General features: G+C 51.3%; 8 protein-coding genes across 9 annotated transcripts; 5 read left to right on the plus strand and 3 right to left on the minus strand.

Annotated features, from left to right (window-relative positions):
- Positions 1-1,096: 1,096 nt before the first annotated feature.
- TrAtP1_010479 (uncharacterized protein) lies at positions 1,097-5,400 on the plus strand. Of its 2 annotated transcripts, XM_066114732.1 has the most exons (5): positions 1,097-1,605; positions 1,740-1,867; positions 1,938-4,080; positions 4,145-4,506; positions 4,562-5,400. In XM_066114732.1, exons 2-5 carry the CDS (start codon positions 1,811-1,813, stop codon positions 4,586-4,588), a joined length of 2,589 nt encoding a protein of 862 aa, XP_065970829.1. In that variant the 5' UTR covers positions 1,097-1,605; positions 1,740-1,810; the 3' UTR covers positions 4,589-5,400. The 2 variants fall into 2 exon arrangements, with proteins under 2 accessions (XP_065970829.1, XP_013945165.2); XM_014089690.2 differs by having other exon boundaries at positions 1,097-1,867.
- On the minus strand, positions 5,210-6,981 carry TrAtP1_010480 (uncharacterized protein; the record flags this gene model as incomplete). Its single annotated transcript, XM_014089503.2, has 3 exons — positions 6,481-6,981; positions 6,136-6,402; positions 5,210-6,055 (listed from the first exon to the last, which is right to left on the minus strand). The coding sequence occupies exons 1-3, from the start codon at positions 6,751-6,753 to the stop codon at positions 5,210-5,212; spliced, it is 1,386 nt and encodes a 461-aa protein (XP_013944978.2). The 5' UTR covers positions 6,754-6,981.
- A 999-nt stretch (positions 6,982-7,980) lies between these two features.
- Positions 7,981-18,386, plus strand: TrAtP1_010481 (uncharacterized protein). Its single transcript, XM_014089689.2, has 2 exons — positions 7,981-14,939; positions 15,005-18,386. Exons 1-2 carry the CDS (start codon positions 8,503-8,505, stop codon positions 18,162-18,164), a joined length of 9,597 nt encoding a protein of 3,198 aa, XP_013945164.2. The 5' UTR covers positions 7,981-8,502; the 3' UTR covers positions 18,165-18,386.
- Positions 18,387-20,905: 2,519 nt separating this feature from the next.
- TrAtP1_010482 (uncharacterized protein) lies at positions 20,906-21,327 on the minus strand (the record flags this gene model as incomplete). Its single annotated transcript, XM_066114733.1, has 2 exons — positions 20,906-21,237; positions 21,318-21,327. The coding sequence occupies 2 exons, from the start codon at positions 21,325-21,327 to the stop codon at positions 20,906-20,908; spliced, it is 342 nt and encodes a 113-aa protein (XP_065970830.1).
- Positions 21,328-22,107: 780 nt separating this feature from the next.
- Positions 22,108-22,488, minus strand: TrAtP1_010483 (uncharacterized protein; the record flags this gene model as incomplete). Its single annotated transcript, XM_066114734.1, has 1 exon — positions 22,108-22,488. The coding sequence occupies one exon, from the start codon at positions 22,486-22,488 to the stop codon at positions 22,108-22,110; it is 381 nt and encodes a 126-aa protein (XP_065970831.1).
- Positions 22,489-23,642: 1,154 nt separating this feature from the next.
- Positions 23,643-23,987, plus strand: TrAtP1_010484 (uncharacterized protein; the record flags this gene model as incomplete). The annotated part of the gene is made up of 1 exon (XM_066114735.1): positions 23,643-23,987. One exon carries the CDS (start codon positions 23,643-23,645, stop codon positions 23,985-23,987), a length of 345 nt encoding a protein of 114 aa, XP_065970832.1.
- A 244-nt stretch (positions 23,988-24,231) lies between these two features.
- Positions 24,232-26,343, plus strand: TrAtP1_010485 (uncharacterized protein; the record flags this gene model as incomplete). Its single annotated transcript, XM_014089590.2, has 2 exons — positions 24,232-25,896; positions 26,059-26,343. The coding sequence occupies 2 exons, from the start codon at positions 24,232-24,234 to the stop codon at positions 26,341-26,343; spliced, it is 1,950 nt and encodes a 649-aa protein (XP_013945065.1).
- Positions 26,344-26,650: 307 nt separating this feature from the next.
- On the plus strand, positions 26,651-27,951 carry TrAtP1_010486 (uncharacterized protein). The gene is made up of 2 exons (XM_014089688.2): positions 26,651-27,184; positions 27,247-27,951. Exons 1-2 carry the CDS (start codon positions 27,031-27,033, stop codon positions 27,801-27,803), a joined length of 711 nt encoding a protein of 236 aa, XP_013945163.2. The 5' UTR covers positions 26,651-27,030; the 3' UTR covers positions 27,804-27,951.
- Positions 27,952-27,994: the final 43 nt, after the last annotated feature.

Raw genomic sequence — 27,994 nt, forward strand, 5'->3', positions numbered from 1 at the left:
AAGTCATTATCGTCGTCATTCAGTCCAGGGACGATGGGATCATCGGATTCCGACTCGTCAGACGATGAGTAGTCTGCGGCGGCAGTTTTGGCGTTGAGGGCAAACGGCGACGCGCCCGAAAAGCGATCCATGTTGCGACCGTGTGGGGGGCGGAAAGAGAATTATCACAATCGCTGGAGACTCTCCATTTGTTCGAACTGCCAGACGGCTTCGAACGATGACAGGCTGAAGGGTGGAGCCTGGATGAAGCGAGGCTGCACCAAATCTTTGTCTGACGCGCCTGGAGCTTTCCTGGATAATTATCTTATCTCCACGTGACTGGTACCATCTTTGGCGGGGGTTTCAAGGCGGTGAGCAGTCTACACCAGATTTGCACATGCTTGTGGCACTTTGTATGGATTGGCACATGCTTTTGCACCCTTGCGTCATTGCTTGACTCACAGTTGGACGTTGGGTACCTGCATCGATTGGGCAGCAATTGTGATTTTGGAAATGGAAAGAAAAAATTGTGTGCGGAGAGCGCTGCCAACTGTTATACATAGTTCGATACCTAATTCGTAGCATCTTTGCCGCAAGACTTTCTCTAGTGATAGCATGGCAGAATACATGCAATGCTGATTTTTTTGGGCCGTGTCGCGGGGTTGAATGTTACTTTGTCAGAGCAAATGGCAAATGGGGGCCGCAGCAGCGCAAAATGTGTAAGTTTGGCAGTGCCTGGCGCTACAGGCGTTTCTTAGCACTGCTGCAGGTACTCTGGCTTTCAGATAGCGGTGTATCTTAGTCTCTGCACCAGCTTGGAGCTCTCGGCAGACAGAGTGAATATGATAATCTGCGCTCAAAGCTCAATACTGATGGACGTAATTGAACAGAAATGCAGCATTTCCTTTCTTCTCTTCTAATAGGTACCTTGATGCATTATTAGTTACACCAGTTCTTCGAATTATTGCAGCAGAAAATTCCCTGTTGATGCACCTGTGGATGGCCGCGCCAGTGCCACTTCAGGACAGCCCGGCCAGCTGATTGGAGCAATCAGGTGATGGGTCCCTGATTTGTTGACTTTTTGTGGATGGCATGGGTTGCCCATCAACCCTCCACCAGCACCGGGACCTGCCACGGCAAAACGAGCACAAGACTAGACACCGAGTTTCTGCGGCATCGCGACGCATATCACGGATCACGGATCACGAGACACGAGACACGACTCTTGCCGGCGGCTTGCGCGTTTGAAGCAGCGCATCCGCCACGATTCCCGCTCCCGTTTTCCCATTCCCACTCGCCTGGGACCTGCGACGAACCGCGAACCGCAAACTTCATTCACCGACAGCTGCCCCGCCTCCTCGTCCCTTTGTACATACCGTTATTCCACTCCAGTATTATTTTATACGGGGCCCGCCGAGAGGCATCACCGACAGCTCAGCCGTGCATCCATTGCCTATCCTGATCCCGGTCGTCGACTCCAGCCTCCAGCACGGCAGGGTAGCTGACACCTGCGGCCGCGCTCCCCGGTATTGTTCGTTGAATCGTGCCAAGTAGCCTCCTGGACTGGATCTGTCGCCTAGCCTCGACTCCCTGACGCATTCACGCCAGCCTCTTCCAGCGTCTGTGGTATGTCGTCAACTGTTTAAAACTCCCCTTCCTCTCCGCCGCATGGCCCATTTGCACGATGGAGTCGCGACGGCGTCACCCGTTCAAGAAGCTGATCCGCAGAATAGCCAGTCTAATTGACCACCGCCCAGCAGATTCCTCAGAGCAGAAGCACCCCCAGACCTCATCAGCGTCACGGCATCTTTCGCTGCCCTCCCTCGTCGCCATGGCCGAAGAGGAGGACTTCTCCTCCTTACCGCTCCCCGACCGCTTTTCACACAAGGTAGGTTCTTTGAAACAGACCTCACCGAATCCCCTCCTGGCTGACCCGACTTGTTTCTTTTGACATGTAGAACTGGAAAGTCCGCAAACAAGCCTACGAAGATGTTGCCAAGCAGTTTGCCAAATCACCGGATGAGTCCGACCCGTGTTTCCGACCCTTTCTGAACGACCCGGGGCTGTGGAAGTCTGCCGTCTCCGACTCCAACGTGGCTGCCCAGCAAGAGGCCATCCTCTCCTTGTGCGAATTCCTCAAATATGGCGGACGAGACGGTGCGTTGCGAACACGCGGACTCACAATCAGCCCCATGGTTGACAAGTGTCTATCATCGACGCGACCTGCTATTAAGCAAAACTCTCTCGAGGCATTGCTGTTATACATTGAGCTCGATGTTGCTGCTCCTGTCATCGAAGAAGTGTTACCCGGTCTTGGTAACAAGGTGCCCAAGAACGTGGCGGCCACTCTCAATGCCCTGACCCAGATTGTCCACAACTACGGCTGCAAGATTGTTGACCCGAAGCCTATTCTGAAAGCTCTACCCAAGGCTTTTGGTGCTGCCGACAAGAATGTGCGTGCCGAGGCCACTAATCTTGCCGTGGAGCTCTACAGGTGGCTGCGTGAAGCTATGAAGCCCATGTTTTGGGGAGATTTGAAACCTACACAGCAAACCGATTTGGAGACACAATTTGAAAAAGTCAAAGCCGAGGGCGCTCCTAAACAAGAGCGACTACTACGGTCTCAGCAGGAGATGGCTGAGTCTGGCGGCGGCGGCGGCGGCGATGAAGGCGAAGAGGAAGGCGAAGAGGAAGCGGACGAGCCAGCCGAGATTGACGCTTTTGCCTTGGCCGAACCGGAGGATGTACTGAAGAAGATGCCGCCAAACTTCCACGAGCTTCTTGCCTCGTCCAAATGGAAGGATCGTAAAGACGCCGTTGACGGGCTGCACCAAGTACTCAATGTTCCTCGCATCAAAGACGGCGACTTCAATGAAGTCACGAGAGGCCTTGCCAAGTGTATGAAGGATGCCAACGTTGCCGTCGTTACTCAAGCAGCCCAGTGTATCGACTTATTGGCAAGGGGATTGCGGCAGGCTTTTGGCAAACATCGCGCCACAGTGATGCAGCCCATATTGGAACGATTAAAGGAGAAGAAAGCTACTGTTGCCGATGCTTTGGGAGGGGCCCTTGATGCTGCCTTTTTGGCGACGTCATTGTCTGACTGTCTCGAAGATATCTTGGCTTTCTTGGCAAACAAAAACCCCCAGGTGAAAGAGGGCACGATGAAGTTCCTCATCCGTTGCCTGCGGACTACGCGCGATGTCCCGTCCAAGCCTGAAATCGCCCAAGTCTGCGAAGCCGGAAAGAAGCTGCTTTCCGAATCAAGCCCGGTCATGCGAGATGGCGGTGCTGAGATTCTTGGAACTGTCATGAAGATCATCGGCGAGCGAGCCATGAATCCCAATTTGGAGGGCCTGGACGATATTCGAAAGACCAAGATCAAGGAGTACTTTGAGGCGGCTGAAGTCAAGGCCAAGGACAAGCCCAAGCCCGTTGCGAAGCCGGCTCCAGCAGCGGCACCGAAGAAAGCCGTTGCAGGCAAGAAGCCTGCATTGGGCGCAAAGAAAGCAGCTCCTGCTGAAGCAGCTCCGGCAGCGAAGCCCGCAGGAAGCAAGTTGGGCCTACCAAAGACGGGTGGCTTGAAGGCTCCCCAGAAGCGGCCGCTTGGAAGTTCTGGAACTACATCACCTCGCCGATCCGGACCAATTATGCCACCATCTGACGATGAAGAAGAGCTGCCGCCAACACCGCCGCAGCCAAGAGCTGCGCCTTCTCGTGGTCTGGCAGGCCGTTCCCTGGCCAAGCCTGGCGCGGCCGCTGTGCAGATGCCCGCTGAATATTCTCCTCCTCCTCCAAGTGGCGTTTCCGCCATAGAGAGGGCTGAGCTGGAGGAATTGCGGACTGCCAATGATCGCCTAACTCGCCACATTGACGACCTGCGACAGGAACGAAGCAAATTTGCGTCGGAGATTCAAGAACTGAAGAATCAGAATGCCAGCCTCATCGAGGACCATACACGGGATGTATTGAGTGTCAAAGCCAAAGAAACCCAGCTTGTCCGTGCTCGAAGCGATGCAGAGGCGGCAGAGCAAACCAACGACAGATTACGGCGTGAGCTGGACCGCCTGAAGAAAGCACTCAGCCGTGCCGAGGCAAACGGTAAGTTCAATTGCGTTCTGGGTCCCCATATTCCTTGCGCCGTTGACTGACATTTCGAATATAGGCATGATGTCGCCCACACACGATGACATGTATCGTGATACCATGGCTGCCCCTAGCACCCGCAGTCGGATGAGCCTTGCTAGTAGCTTATCTGATGAGAGGGAAAATGGCGATGTACCATACGCACGAAGCAAGTTAAGTCCGGACCTGCGCTACGCGGGCAGCAACGGATCGTCCGGTCGTGAATCTCCTGCTCGAGGCTATAGGAATATTGGGCGGCATGACGATGGCAGCGATTCTACCTTGACATCAGGCAGAGACCGCCCAGTATCATCGTTGCCGCAGGCCTCTAACGGAGTAGAGAGCTGGAGGCGAGCAGCCGAGGTGACAAGTCAGTTGAAGGCCAGAATTGAACAGATGAAGGTATGCAAAAAGTTGTCGTCAAAAGGTCTTGGTCCTTGATTCTAACATTTAGCAGGCCAAGCAAGGATTTGCCCGACCTTAGGACACGAATCACGAATTTGATGGATACGATCAATAAAGCATCACGATATACGAGATTCCTTGCGCCTAATGATAGCCTGTGATATTGGTGAAACAACCAGACGTACAGAATCATTTTTTGGGCCACGCTACATAGCTTGACATGACGGAATCTTGTGTGCATTTTTAGGCGTTGGAACCCATACCCCCCTTTTTTTAAAAGGAGAAGGAGAGAGAAAAAAGATATTTGGTTGTTAGAAGTATACTGCGGACAAACTGCTCTGGGAAACCTCTTGATGTGAGAGGAGGACACATAGGATTGAAGGTTGAAAGGTATGGATGAACGGATGATGCTGCCTGGGCAGTATCCTGAGGGACCTTTGACTATGCCAAACTTATACGGCTGTGGTGCATTTTAATTTACGAGTTTTTTTTTTCTCTTTTTTTTTTTCTTTTGCCCTTTTCCGCATTAATATATATGTGTGGGCGGGATTCGGTGAATTTGCTGTGTTGGCTGTTGTCAAGATTGTACTAGAAAAGGGAGGAAGAGGAACTGAAATTAGGTAGTTTACTAAACTGCTGCAATGAAGCTAATTGGCTATGTATGTATAAACAAATTGAAAAGGTGGTTGTTTCTGGCGTGTTATTTCTTCTTCTTGCTGTCTTTTTCGGCCTTGGCTGATTTGCCCTCTTTATCAGACTTGTCTTTGCTGTCGTCGTCGCTCTTGGACTTGTTGTCATCTTTTGCTTCGTCTTGTTGGCTGTTGTCGGCGTCGTCGTCCTTGTCTTCATCCTTGTCTTCACCCTTGCCTTCACTCTTGTCTTCACTCTTGTCTTCACTCTTGTCGTTCTCATCGTCCTTTCCGTCATCCTTCTTCTCCTCATCGCCTTCATCCTTGTTGTCTTGTTGGTCTTTGTCATCTTTCTTCTCGTCCTCATCATCGTTCTTCTCCTGGTCATCTTCTCCGTCGTCCTTTTCATCCTTCTTCTTGTCTTTACCATCATTCTCCTGTTTGCCTTGTTTACCCTTCATTTCTTCCTGCTTCTTCTTCTTTCCAGCCTGTCCTTCTTCCCTAGCCTTCTTGGCCTTTTCCTTTCTATTCTTCTCCATCTCCTCCCTCTCTATTTTCGCCCAGTCCGTGTCCTTGTCAGCTAGGCCCGGATCCTCCAACCGCGCCTTTGTACTCTTTTGGTTGAGCTCTCCACGCTGAGAGATCTTGGCGCGACCGACGAGCGAGACGAAGATGGCGAGGCCGACCATGGCCGTGAGGAGGAAGCGGTACTTTCCGTACCACGGCGGCGCCCATCCGTGCTTCGTGGCGCGGGAGTCGGCGTAGTAGAGGGCGACAAAGGCGCCGAATTGGGTCGTCAGGGCGTATTCGAGGGGCATCATGAGCGTGGGCCAGGCGACGATGGAGGCGCCGAGGCCCATTCCGTAGCGAAAACGGGTGCGGTCATGCTGCGGCTTCTTTTCTGCGTATTCGAGGCCCTAGAAATAATCAACGTGTTAGTTGTTTCGAGCCTCAAATTGGTAAAGAATGAGAGGGCAGGAGGAAAGAAGGCCCGTACCCAGTGAATGGCTCCGAGGAACGAGATGATGACGGCGCCGTATCCGAGCTGTAAAGGCTCTATGAAATCAAGTAGATATTTTGCCGTTTCGTGTTCTAAAAGAATGTGGTCGAGAATTCGGTTGCCGCTGGGGACGTCCTTGTTGAGATTCCAAGCCAGGAAGACGGTTGATAGAGAGGTGGCGAGATAGGGAACTGTCCCTGATAGACCAAGAATGTGAGATTCTCGAGGGACCGTATCCAGACGGAACGTATCCTTGACCATGTCCTAAGAATAGAATACATCTTAGTTCTTGAAATGTTATTTGGAAAAAGAAAGGCAAGTAGTAGCTTGGGCATTTCATACAATATCGTGTTTGAGGCCCGAGTTTACTTCTGCGGCATCTTTCTTTGTGCCTTCATCAGGCTCGAAGACGCTTCGGACGCTGCTGGTGGTGGAAACGTGCTCGCTCGACTCGAGTTTCTTGGGGGGAGGCTTTGGAGGGTCATTGGAAGAGCTGGAGAGACGGATTGTGTTGTATAAAGGACGTCGCTGTGTGATTGAAGGTGGTCTTGGAGAGGCGAGCTTCGCGCCGAGTACGCGCCCTGGGGAGCGTAGCAATGGTGAAGCTCTGAACATGGCTTTCGAGGCGTTTTGATGTGGTTATTTGAAAAAGGAAATGTTTATTGGAATTGGAAAAGGGAATGTACAAGAAGAGTATCGTGAGCAGAATCTACATGCGGCAGGAGATGGATAAGTGTAAGTGGGCTCGTCTCAGCTCTTCTGGACCATACTACTTGGGTTTATTATCTTGATTGTCCCTTTTATTTAAGAGCTCAGCTGCGATTTGAATTGAATCGCAATTACTTGATAAGACAATAAATAAATACGATAGGGTAAAACAAGAATCCGATCAGCGCGAGAGTGCAAAGCAGTGATGCTATGATGACATTGCTGGGATGGTGGTCGTGACGTAATGGCCACATGCGCTGGGGTATGACGGCGGGAAAAACGGGAGAGGCTGCCGAAAGGTTGGATTTGAATGGCTATAAGAGTGATAAAATGGGGAAGGACGTTGGGATGAAGGAGATTTTGCGTTTTAGCTTTATGGATGTCGTGGCGGTGCCTTTGAAGCTGCTATAATTAAATAGGGCCTGTGGATGATTTTGGTGATGCTGTTGCGTCCAGCGCGTGGCTGGATATGCCGAGGTAGAGTTGCTGAAATAATAAATGAACAATTACGGAAAAGATTCCTTGATTTATGGAGCTCGTGCAGATTCACGACATTTGAGGTCTGCATTGCAATTTCAATTGATGTCTGGTAATGGCATAAGAATAGAGGCTTTCTCGTGGCGTGGTAGGTTGTTGGCCAAAACAGGAAATAAGCCCAAAAAGGCACGAGGAGTTGTCGAAATGTCGGAGCCAATACGAGGTACCAGCACTCCACTATTTCACGGCATGCCAATGGTTGTGTACCTAGTCCACCATGTTTTCATGTACATACAAGTAGTCTAGATATATGTTTCGCATTGATCGTTTTGCTAATTAACGCGCTCCATTAGGAGGCCTCAAGCGGTGCTCATGTCCACGTCAATCACACCAACACTGAACTCGACGCCTGCATAGCAATTGGCCGGCGCCGAACTGGCGGGGCAGCCCTTACGTCATCGCCATCCATCACTAACTGGACGACAGGGGGCGTGTCGCTATACTCGGGGATGACCCAGCGGGCGGTAGCGCCTGTAGCAGGTACCCGACGGCGCTGCAGCTGCCCGCGAGAGGCCTGGAGCGCGCTGGAGCTGCGCTACAACACGTCCCTCTCGTGAGAATAGCCTGATCGAGTTCCTGCCATTGATCGATTGACGTCGTCGATCTGTATTCCTGGCCCAAACACCAGCACTGGAGCCACATCGACACAACTCTGGCCTTTCAGTCCTTCATCCAGATCTACTGCGTACTGTACTGCACTCGCACCGCATCGACACCGCGGGCCTGATCCTTTGCGACACGTCTGTTTTCTTTGTTTTGTCGTTTCTGTGCCTCTGCCTCTGCCCCTCCTGTCAGGCGTCGACGCATGAACGCACTCCGCTCTGCCTACAGCCGCAGCCCACGAAATCACTTCGCTTCGCGCCCAATCTCCCCACTTTGAAGCGGACTTTGCAATTGCTTGCTTCCTCCTCTGCCTCTCTCGCTGTGACTCGAAAACTCACAAAGCAGCAGCTCACAGGCACCAGACCGCGGCCGCGACGACTCCAATCGACGGCGAGCACTCTGTGCAGAGCCTCCATCCTCCAGCACCGCCAATGTCCCTCCGCTAGGCCCTCGACCGACAAACTCTCTCCAACGCCCGTATCCCCGGCCCGGGTTACGGCATAAAACACCGGCAAGATGTTGGAAGGACTCGTCGCCGGCTTGCTCAACCGCTTCCTGGGCATGTACGTCAAGAACTTCGATCCCACACAGCTCAAGGTTGGCATCTGGTCCGGCGACGTCAAGCTGCGGAACCTCGAGTTGCGCCGAGAAGCCCTCGACCAGCTCAAGCTGCCCATCAACGTCATCGAGGGGCACCTGGGCGAGCTGACGCTTTACATCCCCTGGTCCAACATTCGGGGCGCTCCCGTCAAGGTCTTTATCGAAGACGTATACTTGCTGGCGAGCCCCAAAGAGGAGGCCGAATACGACGAGGATGAGGAGCAGCGCAGGAAACAGAGGCTCAAGATGGAGAAGCTGGAGAACGCCGAGCTGCTGAAAGAGCGCAGCAAGGCTGGCATGAGCCAAGAGGAGCAGAAGAAGAACCAGAGCTTTGCGCAGAGCCTGGCCACCAAGATCACCGACAATCTGCAGATTACGGTCAAGAACATTCACATTCGATACGAAGACTCCATCTCTGCGCCTGGCCACCCGTTCGCCCTCGGTGTTACGCTTGAACAGTTTAGCGCTGTCAGCGCCGATGGCCAATGGACGCCATCCTTTATCCAAGACTCGACCAAAACGACACACAAGCTCGCGACGCTGGATTCTTTGGCCGTATACTGGAACACAGACTCCGAGCTCTTCACCAATGGCGGCGACACAATATCTCACGAGGACATGGTTAGCAAGTTTAAGAGTATGCTTGCCAAGGTCCACGTCGTCGACTCGAGCAACCAGTTCATCTTGAAGCCCGTCAGCGGACAAGCAAAGATCGAGCTGGATAAATCTGGAGCTATTGAAGCGCCCAAATTCAAAGCCACCCTCTTGTTTGACGAGATTGGTGTTGTATTGGATGACGACCAGTACCGTGATTCCCTGATGATGGTGGACTTATTCCACTACTTCATTCGCCACCAGGAATATAAAGCGTTGAAACCCAAGGGCGTCACTCCGAAAGAGGATCCTCGAGCTTGGCTGCTATTTGCAGGGAACGCCATCCTGGGTAAGATTCACGAAAGGAACCGCAAGTGGTCGTGGGATTACTTCAGAGAGCGCCGCGATGATCGTAAACGGTATATTGAGCTCTTCAAGAAGAAGAAGCAAGGGCTTGCTCTCGAAGCCGAGGAGACTGAGAGTTTCGAGAAGCTTGAAACGAAGCTTAGCTATGAAGACCTTAGATTCTGGCGGTCGTTGGCCCGGAACCAGCTAAAGAAAGAGAATGCAGCCGCCCTGAGCAAGCAGCCTCAGCAACCACAGCAGCAAGGTTGGGTTGCCTGGATGTGGGGCTCCAAGCCAACAGGGACCATTGAACAAAACGAGGAGAACACGCAGATGACGGAAGAGCAGCGTAAAGAGCTGTACGAAATGATCGACTGGGATGAGAAGACTGCCCTCGCCGAAGAAGTTGATGTCCCACGTGAAGCCGTTAACATGTGCATCGAGGCATCACTCAGAACCGGCAGCTTTACACTGAAAAAGAGCCCTCACCACAATACCATGGATCTTCTCAGCTTGCATTTTGACGTGTTCAAAGCCAAGGCTCTGCAAAGAAAAGACTCAGTTCTGGCTAGTATCAGTCTGGGCGGCCTACGCGTCAATGATGGCACAACTCCCGACAGTCTCTACCCAGAAATTGTTCGAGTAAAGGACGCCCAAAAACGCAAGGTCATCTCACTTGAAGAGCTAGAGACTACTGAAGAGGAACCCTTTTTCGAGTTTGAGATTGAACAGAACCCCCTGGAGCGGGAAGGTGACATTGCGATTGTAGGCAAGCTGAAGCCTCTCGAAGTTGTCTGGAACCCCAATTTCGTCGTGGGGGTTGTTGACTTTTTCCGGCCTCCGGAGAGGCACATGGAGTCTATTGCTGCTTTGATGGAGACTGCCGGTGCTACAGTTGAAGGCCTCCGTGAACAGACACGAGTAGGCCTTGAGTTTGCATTGGAAGAACACAAAACTATCAACGCCGAGCTCGATTTACAGGCACCGCTCATCATCATTCCAGTTAGCATCACTACCGAGCGCTCGACGTGTCTTGTTGTAGACGCAGGTCACATGCATGTGAACAGCCAGCTGGTCGACAAGGAGACATTGAATGAGATCCAAGCCAAACAGCGCCAGTCGTACAATGAAGAGGACTTTAAGCGCCTCGAGTCCGCCATGTATGACAGATTCATCGTCAAATTTACTTCGACTCAAGTCCTAATCGGACCGTCCATCGAAGAAGCAAAGTCTCAACTGACCAGTAAATCTGGTGGATCTCCTTTACATGTAGTGGAAGAGATCAATGTCGATTTTGTGGTGGCAATGTCAATTCTACCCAAGGCACCTAACCTCACCAAGCTGAAAGTCTCTGGCCATCTGCCCATGCTGCATGCCACGGTCTCTGATACCAAGTACAAGAACTTGATGCAGATTATCGATGTTGCAATACCAAAGTTCAGCAAGGAGACGGAACAAACCGTGGCACCTACTCCTGGAAGACCACCGTCTTCACGCTCTTCACGACCACGGTTGGGTAGCAGTGCTTCTAGCCGATCGGCGCTCAGATCGATGCGTAATCGGCGGCAATCCGCATTCCCCTTCCTCCAGTCATCCACGGCAGTCATCTTGGAGGATATTGATGACGATGACGACGACGACTTCGAAGATGCTGAGGATGGTACCCATAGCGAGCAGTTCAAGATGCAGCAGCGGAGCTTCGAGTTCAACTTCAAAGTAGACACTCTGAAGGGCTCGCTTTATCGAAGCGATCCAAACAAGGCAAAACCTGATGCTCTGCTTGTGGAATTAGTGGCGGAACGCTTTGATCTATCCTTCTACACCAGGCCCTATGACATGGCAGCGGAAGTTTCCCTCGGGTCGGTGACAGTGGACGACTTTGTCGATAACCCGCCAGCTGAATTCAAATCAATCGTGTCTTCTGGCGACCGAGAGGATCTTCAAGCTGGGCGAAGCCTTGTCCATGTAAAGTTTGTCCGGGTCAATCGCCTGTCGCCAGAATTCATGCCTGTGTATGAGGGTGTAGAGACAAACATAACCACTTCCATATCTACCATCAACCTGGTAGTCACCCGGAAGACTCTTCTCACCTTGCTCGACTATATTCTCGTCACATTTACAAGCAACAATGGCGACGGACAGGCGAGCCAGGCTACTCCTGCCCAAATTGGCAATACTGAAGACGACGACCTAGCTGTAGGACCTGTCGTTATTGAAGAGCCAACACAGAATACGAACGCTACTAGCTCGATCCGCGTCAAGGTGGAATTGAAGAGTATACGACTGATCTTGAATAACGATGGTATCAAACTGGCAACCCTTTCTTTCAACCACGCCGATGCCGGTATTTTCCTTCGCGGTCAGACGATGCGAATCTCGGCCAAATTGGGCGACCTCTCCCTCATCGACGACGTCAATCTGGGTGTTTCAGAGGATTCTCATCTCCGAAAACTCGTCACTATTCAAGGAGATGACCTTGCTGATTTCCGATACGAGACCTTTGATTCTCAAAATCCCCAAGCATACCCTGGTTATGACAGCTCAATCTTCCTTCGCGCGGGATCCGTCAAGGTCAATTTTGTGGAGGAGCCTTTCCGCAAAATTATCGACTTCTTGGTCAAGTTTGGCAAGATGCAGGCATTGTACAACGCTGCACGCCAGGTTGCCATGAATAGAGCAAGCCAGATACAGCAAAGCCCAAGCAAAATTAAGTTTGATGTTGTGGTTAACACGCCGATTGTCGTCTTCCCGCGCGCCGTCATTCCTGGTCGTCCCCAGCGTGATCTCGTCACGGCTTACCTAGGAGAAATTTATGCGCAAAATAAGTTTGTCCCTCTTGATGACAGCAGCAGCGCCAATGTCGCTATGAAGATTTCTACAGGAATCAGGAACATTCGACTTACTTCAGTCTTCCATTATGCTGATAACAAGTCTGAAGAGCTGGAGATGATTGATCACGTCGACCTTGGATTCAACATCACCCACGCTGAACACACCAGTGGCGTGAAACGGCCAGATACTGAAATCGAAGGAACAGTGTCTGACATCAAGCTCCAGATAAACCAGCACCAACTCAAATTCTTGATGGAGATTTCGAGGTCCGTCCCTGCTGCTTTTGCTGGGGACGGCGATGCCAACATGGAGGCCGAACGACTTGTTGACAATCAGACTCTGGAGCGTGCTAAAGCCACTCCTGCTGACGATGATCAGTCTGCAAATGAGCAACCGCTGATTAATCTTAGTCCTGAGCTGGGTTCAGCTTCTAGCGTGTGGACCAAGCTGGATTTCGTATTTAATGCAAACACCATAGGCCTTGAAATCATCATGGCTCCGGACGAAGGGCCGGTCAAGGATGTAGCCGCTTGCAGCCTTTCACGCTTCTCCCTCGACGAAACTCGAGTCAAGACAAGAATGATGTCTGATGGCTCCATAGAAGCCGAGCTCCTTGTCCGCTCTTTCACAATCTATGATAGTCGTCCTAGGGATACGAACAAGTTCCGCCGAATCATGACATCTTCCAATAAAGAGGCGCAACAGTTGATGGCTAGCGTGACAATATCAGGTGGTCAAGAGCGTAATATCATTGCGATGGCTACCATTGACAGCCCTCGTGTCATTTTTGCTCTTGATTATCTCTTTGCCCTTCAGAAATTCGCTACCGAAGGATTGACGACGCCGGAGGAACCAAGTCTGGTAGAAACTGAAAGTATTCTGAGCTCTCCTGAAGAATCTGATACGGAGTCGATGCAGGTCACATTCTCGCAGCGACCGTCTATCAGTTCCCCACGACCTAGCATGTCTCCAGGAGACCCTGCGTTGGAAACCCAGCAGGATACTCAAACTCCGATGAATATCGCCTTCCGAGTCAATCTTGTGGATGCCCAAGTCATCTTAATCGCCAACCCCTTGAGCTCTAACTCAGAAGCGATCGTTCTTGGAATCCGCCAAGTTCTTCTTTCTCGACAGCACGCCCTTACTTTCCAGATTTCCGAGATTGGCATGTTTTTGTGCCGCATGGATAGGTTTGAGACTTCTCGCTTGAGGATTATTGATGATTTCTCAGTACAACTGGGTATGGATTCTCCGGATGCGAACTCGACAGACATTCATATTGAAATCGAACCACTCATCTTAAGACTCTCCTTGAGAGATATTCTACTTGCGCTCCAGATTATTGGAAGGGCAGGGGAGCTATCTGGAAGCGACTCCAAGGAACCAAAAGAGTCGGCCGCCGACCAAAAGGCCAAGCAACTGCGGTCCAAGGCCAAATACAAGCGTGGCGATGCCTCGACAGCAAAGAGCAATACCATCAAGACAGCTTCTACTTCGGCGACTACGAGAGCAGTAGCTCAGAAGCCGTATTCTCCTCCAAAGAATGAAAATTTGTCTGCTACCATTGATGGCATTCGGATCGTGCTAATCGGCGATCTCCATGAACTTCCTATTCTTGATATTGGAATTCAGAAATTCACATCGGTGGCTGAAAACTGGTCTTCCAATTTGAAGGCTGAGGCTGCCGTTGATATGTACTCCAACGTGTACAATTTCGCAAAATCAAGCTGGGAGCCCCTTTTAGAGCCATGGCAAGTTGGTCTTGGAGTGGCGAAAGATTCTGTCAGCGGCCTTCTCTCCGTCGACGTCGTATCGAAGAAGACGTTTGATATCACAGTTACAACGGCAACAATTGCTTTAGCTTCCAAGTCGTTTGATTTCCTGACAGGATCCGAGAATGTGCTTGAAAAGCCTCGGGGCGTTGAAGCCCCGTACAAAATCAGAAACTACACGGGCTTCAATGCTGTTATCCACTCCAAGAGCCCCACGAGCTCTGAGCCTATTACACTGCAACTAGAAGATGGCCAAGAAGCCCCGTGGAGTTTTGAGAATTGGGAGAAGATGCGTGAGAATATCCTTGCAGAGTCGCATCAGAACGACGTTGGCATTCACCTTGAAGCAAGCGGGTTCGACCTTATTAAGAATGTTTGCCTCAACCGCGAGGGTGAATTTTTATACAGCCTACGTCCCAAGACCAACAATGTCTTGCATAAGCTTTGTGTGGAAGTAAATTTGGGCGCCGACAATGTGAAATATGTCACGCTCCGATCTCCGCTCGTCGTCGAGAACGCTACCCAGATTCCTGTGGAACTCGGTATCTATGACGCTCAAGATGGCCACCTTCTCAAAATCGAAAAGATTGCCCCTGGTGATTCACGACCTGCTCCCGTTGGAGCCGTGTATGAGAAGAGGGTTCTCGTGAGACCGGACAGTGGGTTTGGGTATCAATGGAGTGCAGAGCAGCTTTGGTGGCAGGATTTGCTGAAGCGCCCGACAAGGCAGCTGGTCTGCAAGGGAGAAAGTGGTGATCCATTCTACTTTCAAGCTCATGCGTCGTTTGATAGGTCGAATCCTAATACTGGGTAAGCTCGGATTCCTTATTTCCTATGTGTTGACTAAGTAGGTTACTGACGTTTCTTCCATCTAGATCCTACCCGTATATGAAGATCAAGCTGTCTGCACCCGTTACTCTCGAGAATCTGTTGCCATATGACTTCAAGTACAGAATCTACGACAAAAACACAAAGAAGGATTGGTCGAATTTTCTTCGCAAGGGTGGCGTTAGCCCTGTCCACGTTGTCGAGCTCTCTCATCTTCTTTTGCTCAATATCGACATGCAAGATACTGTCTTCAAGCCAAGCGATTTTGCTATCATCAACTCGGGTACAAACGAAGATTTCCGCAAAGAGTCCCGCATTGTCGTCAAAGATGACCAAGGCCTTTCCCTCAACCTGAGTCTTCACTACCACAAGGTTCCTCAGAGTGGTGGCGCTTTCAAGGTCACAGTGTACAGCCCCTACGTCATCCTCAACAAGACTGGATTGGATCTTACAATCAGGGCAAAGAGCTTTCTCCAACAAGCAAAATCGGCCGCTGGTCAATACCCGCTCATCGATACCTCTGAAAATGGCCGGCCCAAAGCGCTGCCGTTCATGTTCTCATTTGGTAGTAGCGATGATACCCGCAATCGAGCTGTGCTCAAGGTAGCAGACTCTGAATGGAGCAAGCCTCAGAGTTTTGACGCGATAGGCAGCACGTCTGAAGTCATACTCTGTCATTCCTCCAACAGGAGCAAAGAGATTCACTTGGGCATAACAATCCAATCTGGCGAAGGAAAATACAAAATGACAAAAGTTGTGACGCTCGCGCCGCGCTTTGTGCTCAAGAACAAGCTGGATGAAGAGATTTTGATTCGAGAATCCAGTTCGTCGGGTTACATGACACTCGCGCCTGGTGCTTTGCAACCGCTTCACTTCATGCAAAACTCTACAGTCAAGCAACTGTGCCTCTGCTTCCCAGGGATGAATAACCAATGGACGTCTCCTTTCAATATTGCTGACATTGGAGTTACTCACGTCAAAATTGCCAAGGCAGGCCAGCGTCAACGCCTCATTAGAACAGAGATTCTTGTAGAAGACTCGACCATATTCCTGCACTTTAGTGCCGAGACCAAGAACTGGCCTTTTTCGATGAGGAACGAGAGTGATACCGAGTTCACATTTTACCAAGCAAATCCCAACGTTGAAGAAGACGACGTAGAAGACCGAAGCGGCTGGAAACCTATCCGATATCGCCTGCCACCTAGGAGTATCATGCCTTATGCGTGGGATTTCCCAGCGGCTAAGTTCCGAGAGGTGGTCATTGCTACGGCTGGCAAGGAGCGGCACGTCAAACTGGCAGAGATTGGCAATCAGTTCCCAATGAAGTTTACAAATCAGAATGGCACTCAGAAGATTATTGACATCAATGTTGCTGCAGACGGGCCCACGCAAACACTCATTTTGAGCAACTTTCGTCCAAGTCAAAGTTTGTACAGGCAAAAGACTCTATCAAGAACGAATACTGGACCTGAAGCTTTCGAGGTCAAAGATCAGAATACCGGCGCGACGTTTATGGCTCAGCTTAAACTGTCTGGTGTTGGCATTTCTTTCATCAACTCTCAGCTGAAAGAGCTTGCTTATATCACGTTCCGGGATGTCCAGTTCCGCTTCTCAGACTCGCCAGTGGTTCAGACTGTGTCGTTGGCCATCAAGTGGATACAGATTGACAACCAGTTGTATGGAGGACTATTCCCGATGGTGCTATACCCCAGCGTGGTGCCTCAAAAGGCCCAAGAGATTGAGGCTCATCCGTCACTGCATGCCATGGTTAGCCGAGTGAAGGACGACTCGTACGGTGTGCTGTACATCAAATATGCAAGTATTCTACTGCAGCAAATGACGATTGATCTCGACGAGGACTTTGTGTTTGCTCTCCTGGACTTTTCAAACATTCCTGGAGCAAGCTGGAGTACGGAGGAAGAAGAGGGTAAGCTTTGTGATGAAGACTTGGATATCCCAGAACCAAGTGAGCGAGAATCTGGCCAGGACATCTATTTTGAAGTTTTGAACATCCAACCGATGCAAGTGGACCTCAGCTTCATGCGCACAGAGCGCATCAACGTTGAGGATAAAACTTCTACTCACAACCCGCTCATGTTCTTCATGAACGTGATGACGATGGCTATTGGAAATGTCAACGATGCGCCGGTGCGATTCAATGCACTCATACTAGAAAACGTGCGGGTGTCTACACAGGTGCTTATCCAAAACATTTCCAACCACTACAGCCAAGAAGTCATGTATCAGGTTCACAAGATTCTGGGTTCCGCCGATTTCTTGGGTAATCCGGTAGGCTTATTCAACAACATCTCGTCAGGAGTGAACGATATCTTCTACGAGCCTTACCAGGGTCTTATCCTTTCTGATAGGCCTGAAGAATTCGGCATGGGCATCGCAAAGGGTGCTGCGTCGTTTGCTAAGAAGACTGTTTTTGGATTTTCCGACAGTTTCTCCAAGTTTACTGGCAGTTTGAGCAAGGGCCTTGCCGCAGCGTCCATGGACAAACAATTCCAAGACCGGCGACGAATTACCAGGGCAAGAAACAGGCCGAAGCATGCATTGTATGGTGTGGCGGCTGGTGCAAACAGTTTGTTTACGAGTGTGGCATCTGGAGTCGGTGGTCTGGCACTCAAGCCTCTGGAAGGTGCCGAGCAGGGAGGTGCTTTGGGCTTCTTCAAGGGTGTCGGCAAGGGTGTGCTGGGACTGGCAACCAAGCCAGCAGTGGGCATTCTCGACATGGCCAGCAATGTCAGTGAAGGCATTCGCAACACCACGACGGTATTTGACGGCAATGAACTGGAGCGCACGCGACACCCTCGCTTCGTACCTAATGATGGAGTCGTGAGACCTTATAGCTCCAGGGAAGCACTTGGACAGTACTGGCTGAAACAGGTGGACAATGGGCGATACTTTGACGAGCAGTACATTGGGCATCTCGAACTGCCCAAGGAAGACATGGTCGTGATGGTGACTTTTGCGCGTATTCTGCTGATTCGATCTCGGCGACTGACTAGCGAGTGGGACGTTCCGCTGAAGGACGTTCAGACGATTGCAAAGGAACGCACGGGTATTAGTCTGTCTTTGAGGGATGGGGCGAATGGGCCGTTTATTCCTGTGGGAGGAGGTAGCGAGAGGGGCTTCTTGTATAAGATGCTTGGGGTGGCTGTGGAGGAGTTTAATAGGAGGTTTAGGGGAACTGAGAGGTGATGATGATGCGTGTATTGTATTTTAGCAGTTTTCTCATGAGTATTTTTTATGAAATGACTTTGATGAAGTTTGTATTAAAGAGATGTTATTTTGGGTGCTTTGGATGAATGCGATGGTAAATATTATGACATGCCTTCATCACCTTGCTATTAAAAGCCGAGGAAGTTTGAATAATTCCTCCAAGGTTGCTTGTTTCTAGCAGACTAGGGCTCTCTATAGTTGGATTAAAAAAAAAATTCTTCAGAGTATGAGAACGTGGCATTGCATGAAGTGTTCGAGCAAGACATTAGCACATCTCAATGATCAACTGCAGGAAATTGGCGAAAGATTGAACTATAAAGTTTCTGTGAAGGCACGACTAAAAAGCTGTTGATGAACTTGGTGATGTGTTTGTTTCAATATTTACACTCACTTTGACCGTTTGTCGATTCGTAGAATTACAATTCAATAAAACTGCGCTCGGTTGAGAACGTGCCTACAGCTTCAAATGTCTCGGTTAGGCTATTGCATTTATTATTTCGTGGCTTTCTAGACGAAGCTGTAGTTCTAATCTAGTATCTCTTCCTAATTTATGAACGAGAAACTCATGAAGCTTTGGCGTTGAAGTGCTTGGAGCTGCTGCTACTCTGTTATAACAGTATTGGAGAGGTTATTTGTCTACTTGAACACCCAGGGACGTCAAGATCTGACATTGAGCAGGGTGGGCTTGATACCTACATACTGCCTCACATCTTGTGTAGCCATTTCTGACGACGCATCTTCCCAATTAACATTCGCTTGAAGTGGTGAGCTGGCTGAGCCTTAATTTCGTAAGTATAATGACTTGATGAGTATGGTTGAGTTAGGTTGTAACTTTTTTTTCTTTAGCAGTATGAGACATATCTGACTGAGAGAATTGGAATTTAGCTAGTCAACAGATATCAGAGTTTAATGTACGATACAAAGAGATTCGTGATGAGGCACAGGTTAAATGTTGAGAACAATGCTGTAAGCCTTTGTACTCATCTTTTCTCACCGAATGGTCGTCATGACGACTTTTACTATAATTATCGTGCAATAGACCAATCATGATCTGGATATTCCACGACAAAGGTTCCAGCATGGTTCCCTGAATTCAACTCAGCTCAACAAATCCATGCAAGTCATTATTGTTGGCAATAGAACATGGCTGGTGTCGTACGATGGCCGTGTTCGGACCTCCGGCCGGCGACGGCAGCTCATCTTCGGGCGGAACCGATGGAAGCAATCAATGGGAAGAGCGAGTAAACTGCAATTTTTACTCTCGGTACCGAATGAATGGTTCTATAGCAAAGGAAATAGGCTATGATAGCGTGCGCCTTGGCTCGCTCGGCATGTGGTGTCTTACTTAGGCGAGGCGGATTTTGTAGATTTCATGCTAGCTGGGGGGAGTGTGCTTGGGGAATGGCGTTATGGCAAGGGGTGGATGTCTGTTGTGGTGAGGCTTTGGTGTAAATAATGGAGGATGGGGCCATCAATGGTTGCTAGGCATCTCGAGATACTTCATGTACCTGTATGGCTGTGCGCATGATGGCGGTGGGAATTGGTGATGTTGACAATGTTAAATGACGCACGCAGCTAGCAGCAACTATCCAGCTATCATTGATGCCCCATCTTTTCCCCAGCTCTCCCCATGTTTTGTGAGGATCCGATGCAATGGATGAGCTTGAGCTGAATCTCTCCGTCTGGGGGAGGAGACAGCTGCAACATCGGCAGCCGCCGATGGGACCTGGAGTTGCTTGCGGGGGTGGAGGAGGCCGGACGGAGGAGGCCGAAGGGCGGCAGCCAGAAGGGCTATTCTCCGGACTTTGACAGTAGCTTCGTGCTTGAGGCTAGAGCAACGGATCGCGGCTGTACATGGGGATCGCGCCTCGGCCAAAGCGGGCAGTAGAACGAAGAAGCTGTTGGGCCTGGAGCTCAATTCGATTGTATAGACAGACGCCCCTCCCTCCTTTTTACGTTTCTTTTCCATTGTGCTAGCAGTAGTGATCAATCTATTGCGTACTTTCAATGGTTTCCTTTCCCCCCTGGGGAAAATAAAGATGGCAGCATAGGTAATGATTAGCAAATATCTGGAGAACGGGATGAAATCAGTAACGTAATGTATTCGGGGCGTGGAGCTGACTTGGCCCGTTTTGGCTTGATTTCCTGGGTGGATTGACCTGGACTAGGTACCAGGAGAAGCGTAGTAGTAGGTCAAGGTTCGGCAAGCGAATGAATGAGAAAAGACAGAATATTGTAAATCAGTAATCGAAAAGGCAACAACGTTTCTTTTTCTCGTGGGTACAGATGGAGTAGCATTCCGTGACAAAGCACCTAGTCCGGGTGGCTTGCCACGAGGCAAAAACGGAGTCTTGTTGGAGACAGCCTCACCGGCAGGGCAGCAAAGTGAGCTGGCCAAGGAAATAAAATCCGGGGCTGGCGGTGAAGGGCAGAACGAAATTTGTGGAATTCGAGCTGAAGAAACAAGATTTCTTGTGGAGAGAGAGAGCTTGTTGTTACGAAATGCTAGATTTACAAAAGGGCAGATGCGGCTTGAGGCGGGTTATGATGGGAGAATACTCGTGTTCGCTGAAGAATCGCAGTAAAGTGCTGTCCCTCTGTTCAGAGTGAAGCCCTAATTTCGTACGCACAGCGTACAAGATGCAAAAATTTCCTGCATCGTACCTCGATTGCCGTACAAACTAGCACAAGTGCAGATTCATGTTGCCGTCTCAACACTGTTATTCCTTTCTTGCTGGCTTCTGGCTTGGGCTAAAGCAGGCTGTGTGCTGCGAATTGAGTGTGAGCGTGTGTGTGGAGAAAGCAGCCAAAGCCCGTGGAGAAATTGGAGAAGAGCCGGACCGGTTTGACATGGTGTAGTCGCGTGTCTGCTGAAAATCCGGAGCAGTCAGCGTCGTCCTGTCTCCCCACATTACTGCGGGCTGGTGCGATAATGCGCATAATGAAGCTGGGATTGCAACTTCATTTATTTCATCACTGGTAGATGGGTTGATAGGTTGCTGTTGATGAAATCTTGATGAGAAGCTGCTCGGTTCCCGGCACGAAACACCCACTGCAATGGCCTGGTCAGCCCAGCGTCGTACTGCTTCTTGTCGATGATGAGATGAGACTCGGTCGTTGGCTTAGACTTGCCTCGAGTCATCGCCAATCAGAGAAATGGACTCGGCACCCCAGCCCCGAGAGGTTGGCCGGGGCTAAGACACGCTACCTCAACTCAAAAGCGAGTGTCTCATTCAACTGTAATTAAAAGTTCCGAAAGCTGCTGTGCTTCTCGAGACGCCGGTTCTTAGCAGCTGGGAGCTAAAGCCATAAGCCATGCTCCACGGCAGTGATCGTGGTCTACAGTAGCGCTTTGCTTCTGCTCCTGTGTAATAACAGGGCATTGAAGAAGAAAACTAGCGTTTGCAAAGGCTGATGGCCGTGCCCTAGACCGGGATGCCTTTGATTAGGCAGGCGGGTATCTGGGTCTCGGAAGTCGTATGTGCACGAGACCTCCGAGCGTAAAAGTCGAGATATGGTCCGGGGGTTACTATCGCGCCTCTTTGTACGTAATGTCTGGCCGCTCTCCGGGGTAGTATCGCTATCGGAATGCCGCCACGTATCTGATAGTCGCTCCTTTCTGCCTTGCTCTCCCAGCTCAGGCAAGCAATGATCGGTTGGCTCGGGCAGATGCAAGACAGCAGTTGTCGAGCGCTGATTGACTGAGCCAGAACAGGGTTGGTGGACGGGTAGATACGATGCTGGCAAAGGTTCCTCGCACTGCTGCAGGGTGTGCTACGCGAGCCGAGCCTTATCAAGGCCTGTGTACTGTATGGCCTTGATCTTCGGTATGCCAGGCTAAGCAGGCATCGCTGGCTTGGCTGCTCCGTGCGTGAGAACCGTCTATTCTTTGGTGTTTACCGCCGCGGATTGGATGGCCTTATCAGCTTGTCAGCTCTCTAGCTCCTCCACCCCTCCCTCGCTCATATCGTCTCTGGCCATCTAGATTCGAGCCCAAGCCTCTGCGGAAAGGACGCCACCACCAGCGCCGTGTGTTGCTGGCCGGCCACAGCAGCGGGTGGCCGCCTCTGTGAACCTTCCAGAACAGGCAACGAGGCTCAAGACGCCACTGATCAGTGATCCCAGTAGACCAGAGCTCACCGGGCGTCCTGCTCGACTTGGCTGTTACAAACATGAATGCTGTCTGGGACACAACGCCCTCTTGTCTTATCTTGCACAGGGGGCGAATGCGAGCGATGCCATCGTGTGTTGGCCGGCCATTAATCGAACAACCCAGGAACTGATAGTCGGCTGAGAAGCCCATGACAGATTAGCGGACCGTTTGTGAGAGCGGAGAAGATGGGGCCACGACTGGCCTGGAGCGAAGAATCGAGGCCAACCGTCCTCCACTCTGGACTGGACAAACTTATCGGAGGGCGCCACTGATAAAGACACTGCAGTTTTTTCGCCTCCCGTGATGCCTCGCTGTCTCTTGCTTTGGATCATGGCTCGCGATAGTGCTTCAATAGCGTGTTGAATACGGAGTTGTGTAGAGTGAGGGCGGACTTTGGACTCCCTGTAGATGGAGCTGGGCTTCGACTCTGGGGTAACAACGTGACGCTCCTTTTCTTAGTTTGGCAATGCTGCTCGTGCCGAACTGCTGCTGCAATCGATATCACGATAACCCTTTTTTCGCCCCTACCTTATTTTTCTTCCCTTCTGGAAAATTATTAGTGTGCGATGCTTCGGTGACGGGTCTAGCAAGAAGCGCTACCCTTTGGCGGGATTGGCAGAATCAGAAGTACCATGGCCACTGAAAAAGGTTCCGTCAGTGGTGGCCCAGTAGGAATTGCAGATGTTTGTGCACGGTGCACAGCGAGATTGACAGGACGGCAGTTTTGGCGATTGCGCGCGGGGAAATCTTTGGAGCTGGGTACTTGTTATCGATAAGCTGCTTGGGCAAAATCATGTGCAGACTCCAGCGACAGCAATGTAGCTCTTCCAGAAGCAAGCTGCTCTGGGAGATTTACGACTAACTTCCAGGTTGGCTGCATGCATGCATGTGCTTGGCCACGCATGTTCCATCAATGATTGGCAATGCTTGGATGCTGCTGAAATGCGGATCCTGGCATTGCGTAGGAATCGCTCATATACACAATCCGTCTTCACGGCCGCATCCTCTCAGCAATGCTTGTTCAAGCGTTCCATCCAATCGCCCTGATATCAGATTCCAGCCTTCAACTCGCCAGGTCGGGGCCGAGGTAGCGCACAGTGCGCACAGCGACCGTCCGTGTGGGGTACATCCCCTGCCCTGTGGCGTGCCCCAAGCTCTACCTCGCACCGCACAAGCGCCCTTTTCTTCGGCGCAGCGCTACTCGATTAGGCTGGACCCCTCTGGAAGCCTCCCAAGCTACAGGCGCTCACCCCCTGGCCACTCCCCCCAAAGGCCGCTAAAGGCAGGCTGGGCACTTTTGACCCATGCCCAAGACAGACACGGCCAGGGCTTCTCCACACCTTTTTTTTTCTTCACCAGGAAATGCCACCGCAGGGTCGGCTGGTTCCATCGCTGGTTCCATCCATCTCCAGCGAAACGGCGTTGCCGCTGCCATTGTGGGCTCGAAATCGCTGGGCCTGGCATGTGCGCGTGCGACTGCGACTCGACCGAAGCGGACGGGGCTGGAGTACAAAAACTCGAGCGACCCACGAGTTGGCGATGCCTCTCTTTTCCTTCCCCAGGATTCTCAGGTTCGAACGTCACGCCGTCCTTCGTCCGCTCCTTCGGGCTTCCTCCCAGGTTCAGTTACGGCATCTCGCGCTGGCTAACCTGCTCTTCCTCTCTCTACCTCCATTCTCCTCTACCAGAGAAGAAGAAAATTCTTTCGTCTGTCTAGGTCTGGCTGTCAGAGTCTGAACCCAAGACTGCTTCAACGCCTTGCCCGCTTCTGCCTTGCTTCAACCCCAGGCACAAGCTCAAGGACACCAGACGAGACCTGCGGAAAAGAAGAGGTAGCAGAGAAAAGAGAAAAATCTTTATACACGGGGGTTGACTAGAAGAGACAGACTCACAATGGCGGACTCTTCACCACCACCCGCCGTGGCTCCTTATCACGACACCACCGAGAGCATCCACCACAACCCAGACCCGGCGCTGGAGCCCTCTCACCAGCATCACCACGCGCACAAGCACCACTCGGCCCGCGTGGATGCCGCCGGCCACGACGATGCCGTCTACACCCGCGGCACCAACCTGGACCCGACGCTCGTGCCCGTCCAGGACCACAGCCACGACACGCGCAGCATCGACAAGGCGCACGACGGCCACACGCCGCCCGACTACAGCGACCACGAAAAGGTCGGCCAGACAGACGTGGTGCGCACCGGCGTCGACTCGGACGAGGCGGGGTCGCAGCGCGGCTGGCACTTTGGCATCCCGTACCGCGTGGCCCGCGCCTTTGTGCACCTCGTCATCTTCCTGCTCTTCACCGGCTGGTGGATTGCCTCGCTGATCCTGCACCGCGACGACAAGAACTGGGAGGTGCCCTTCCTGCTGTGGCTGGCCATCACCATCCGCCTCTTCTTCTTCCACGTGCCCTCGCGCTATGTGTCCAGCGCCATCAAGTGGGTTTGGACTCGCACCGCCCTGGTCGTCTACGAGCGCATCCCGCCTCGCCTGCGCACCCCGGCCGGCGCTGCTGTGACTGTTGCTGCCATCTTGGTCGGCTCCTTTGCCTCAGAGGAGAGCGCCGACAACACGCGCGCCAACCGTGCCGTCAGCTTGTTCGGCATGGTGGTCATCCTCTTTTGCTTCTGGATCACCAGCAAGAGCCGCAAGCACGTCAACTGGCGGACTGTCATCGGTGGCATGCTCGCCCAGTACATCATTGGCCTCTTCGTCCTGCGCACCGGTGTCGGATACAACATCTTCAAGTTTATTGCTGATCGTGCCGGCGACTTGCTTGGCTTCGCCGAAAACGGTGTGGCTTTCCTGACTACCGAAGAGGTCGCCAAGCTCCCCTGGTTCTTCTTTGGCGTTATCCCCGCCATCATCTTCTTCATTTCGCTCGTTCAGGTCCTGTACTACATTGGCTTCATCCAGTGGTTCATCAAGAAGGTGGCCATCTTCGTCTTCTGGGCTCTCAACGCCTCTGGTGCCGAGGCCGTCGTGGCTGCTGCCACCCCCTTCATTGGACAGGGAGAATCTGCTATGCTGGTCCGTCCCTTTGTCCCACACATGACCAACGCCGAGCTTCACCAGGTCTTGACTTGCGGTTTCGCTACCATTTCTGGTTCCGTGCTTGTCGGCTACATTGGTCTCGGTCTGAACGCCGAGGCCCTTGTTTCCTCCTGCATCATGTCTATCCCTGCATCGCTTGCCATCTCCAAGCTGCGTTACCCCGAGACCGAGGAGACGCTCACCGCTGGTCGCGTCGTCATTCCCGACGATGACGAGCACAAGGCTGAAAATGCCTTGCACGCTTTTGCCAACGGTGCTTGGCTCGGTATCAAGATTGGCGGTACCATCATTGCCTCGCTTCTCTGCATTCTCGCCGCCGTCGGTCTCATCAACGGACTTCTCACCTGGTGGGGCCACTACATCAACATCAACGACCCCACTCTTACTCTCCAGACCATCCTGTCCTATGTCTTTTACCCGGTTGCTTTCTTGCTTGGTGTTCCTCGAGACGGCGATATCCTCAAGGTTGCCAAGCTCATTGCCGAGAAGGTCATCACCGTAAGTCTCTCCTGTTGTCCCTTTGTCAAAACCTTTGGCTCTCTCCAACTTTCCATTCCACTGCCATCTGTGTTTGCCTCTCGCCTCCTGATTCTCTCCTCTCCAACATCTATACTGTGCACTCTTAACATGTGATATGATAATGACCCTTGTTGCCTGCAGAATGAGTACAATGCCTTCAACGCCATGGCTACCGACTCCTACTACGCCGACCTGTCTCCTCGCTCTCAACTCATTGCCACCTACGCTCTCTGCGGATTCGGCAACATTGGCTCCCTGGGTATCCAGATTGGTATTCTCAGCCAGCTGGCGCCATCCCGTGGTGGTGACGTCTCCCGACTTGCCCTGTCGGCCTTGGTTTCTGGCGTCTTCTCGACCCTGACCTCTGCCTCTGTTGCCGGTCTGGTCGTTACCACCCAGCTCTCCCACTTTGTCAAGCCTCAGTGATTGGAGATTTGCATGTGTATATGTATATGTAGTGAACCCTTTTTTTTTTGGTGCCATATAGTTGAATGAGAAACGAAAGGAAGAAAGATGAGAAATCGGAAAAAGAGGACAAAAAAAGAAGATACCCCACCACTCTATCTACGCTCGGATGTGGATGGTCAGATTAAAGAGCACTTTTTAATTATTTGATGAGATGAATACAAGTGAAAGACGTCGCCCGAAAGAGCCCCATTTGGGCTGGGCATGACAAGACTATCTTGTTTCCGTGTTTCTTCGTATTTTTGTGCATGTCACATTTCAAACTATATCAGAATTTGTTCTGACTTTTGCAAGGCTGTTGTGGAATTGACGTCGAATTGCAACAAACATCTCAGTGTAGATGATACAGCTCCCTTCTTTATTCATCTCTCAATTGGATTGACGCGTCCTCAGAAACTCTCCGTATTTGGCAAATTAAGATTTCGGCTCCGACGCCCTTTGAAACCATCAAGGCTTGCATGAACTACTGGACAAGCTTTCTCCACATGGAATCTTCACCCCGCATCAAGATCTGCAAACGGCTATAAAAGCTCATTTTCACACGCCGCGTAATAAGTGAAATGCGATACTGAGACTCTTTCAGATTTGTAAAAAAGCTTTTACTTGGAAAAGACCATATATCTTGGAAAAAACTATAAATAGGCTGTCATGGGTAGCCTCTCTTTTCGCAAGTTCATTCGGTGGCTGCCGGATGAAGCCGGCGAGCCGACATCAACGCTGGTGCTGACCTCTCCTGAGAAGAGGTTTGTGGATGTAAGAGTGCTGTTGCCTGATGGGAAAGACTCCTTGGCCGACGATGAAGGTAAAGACAAGTAGAAAATCTCCATCATCTTTAAAAGCATTGCAATCTAATCGCAGAAACAGAAATCCTGCCTTTGAGTCGCCTGGACTGGGCCATGGCCGGCTTCTCTTCCTCCACCGTCATGTCCGACGGCCACTCCCTTTCTCAGTGGAAACACTGGATTGACTCTCGAGCTGTTGATGCGCCTCCTGACGAAGGCCACATGTACGCCCAGCCGGATGGACTGAGCACCCTCGAAAAGGGCCACATGACGAACCCTGCTACGGGAAAGGACACCGAGTACGAAGAGATGTGGTATGACCCGCCGGCGAAGAAGACGGGAGGGGACAAGGTTGTTTGCGTGGTGCTCGTGATGGAGGATGAGAAGGCTGGGAAGAAGGGCATGTTTGTGAGGGTTGGGGAGTGGGCGCAGGTGGTTGTGAGGGATGGGGATGGGGAGGAGGATGTTGTGGCTGAGAGGTGGGAGTGGAGGGATGATGGAAAGGGATGGAGGAGGATTGTGAGATTGGGGGATGGGGAGAGGGAGTTGCCGTGTAGAGAGGTTTTGCTGGATGGGAAGAAGAGTGAGTATCGAGTTGGGGATGAGGTTTGGAAGGTTGTTGAGGATGTGGAAGTGTGAGTCGAGGTATGCAAATACGAACTATACGGTTATATGCCTGTTGTATTTAATTTTGCTTTAGATTTTACGTTCAAAGACATCTTCACGTCTATAGGGCTAGAAGTGGATGAAGATGTGATGATTCCATGAGTAATGATTGAGAAGAGATGATTGATGTTACGGATTAGCATCCTCTTCCTTCTAAACTGCTT

The sequence above is a fragment of the Trichoderma atroviride genome, chromosome 5, assembly GCF_020647795.1.
Source record: "Trichoderma atroviride chromosome 5, complete sequence".
NCBI lineage: Eukaryota > Fungi > Ascomycota > Sordariomycetes > Hypocreales > Hypocreaceae > Trichoderma > Trichoderma atroviride.

Coding starts and splice junctions, on each gene's coding strand:
- TrAtP1_010481 (XM_014089689.2), top strand. CDS start 8,503: ATGTTGGAAGGACTCGTCGCCGGCTTGCTCAACCGCTTCCTGGGCATG. Junction 14,940..15,004: donor AGGTCGAATCCTAATACTGG/GTAAGCTCGGAT, acceptor TCTTCCATCTAG/ATCCTACCCGTATATGAAGA.
- TrAtP1_010486 (XM_014089688.2), top strand. CDS start 27,031: ATGGGTAGCCTCTCTTTTCGCAAGTTCATTCGGTGGCTGCCGGATGAA. Junction 27,185..27,246: donor CTCCTTGGCCGACGATGAAG/GTAAAGACAAGT, acceptor TCGCAGAAACAG/AAATCCTGCCTTTGAGTCGC.
- TrAtP1_010479 (XM_014089690.2), top strand. CDS start 1,664: ATGGAGTCGCGACGGCGTCACCCGTTCAAGAAGCTGATCCGCAGAATA. Junction 1,868..1,937: donor CCGACCGCTTTTCACACAAG/GTAGGTTCTTTG, acceptor TTTGACATGTAG/AACTGGAAAGTCCGCAAACA. Junction 4,081..4,144: donor CAGCCGTGCCGAGGCAAACG/GTAAGTTCAATT, acceptor TTTCGAATATAG/GCATGATGTCGCCCACACAC.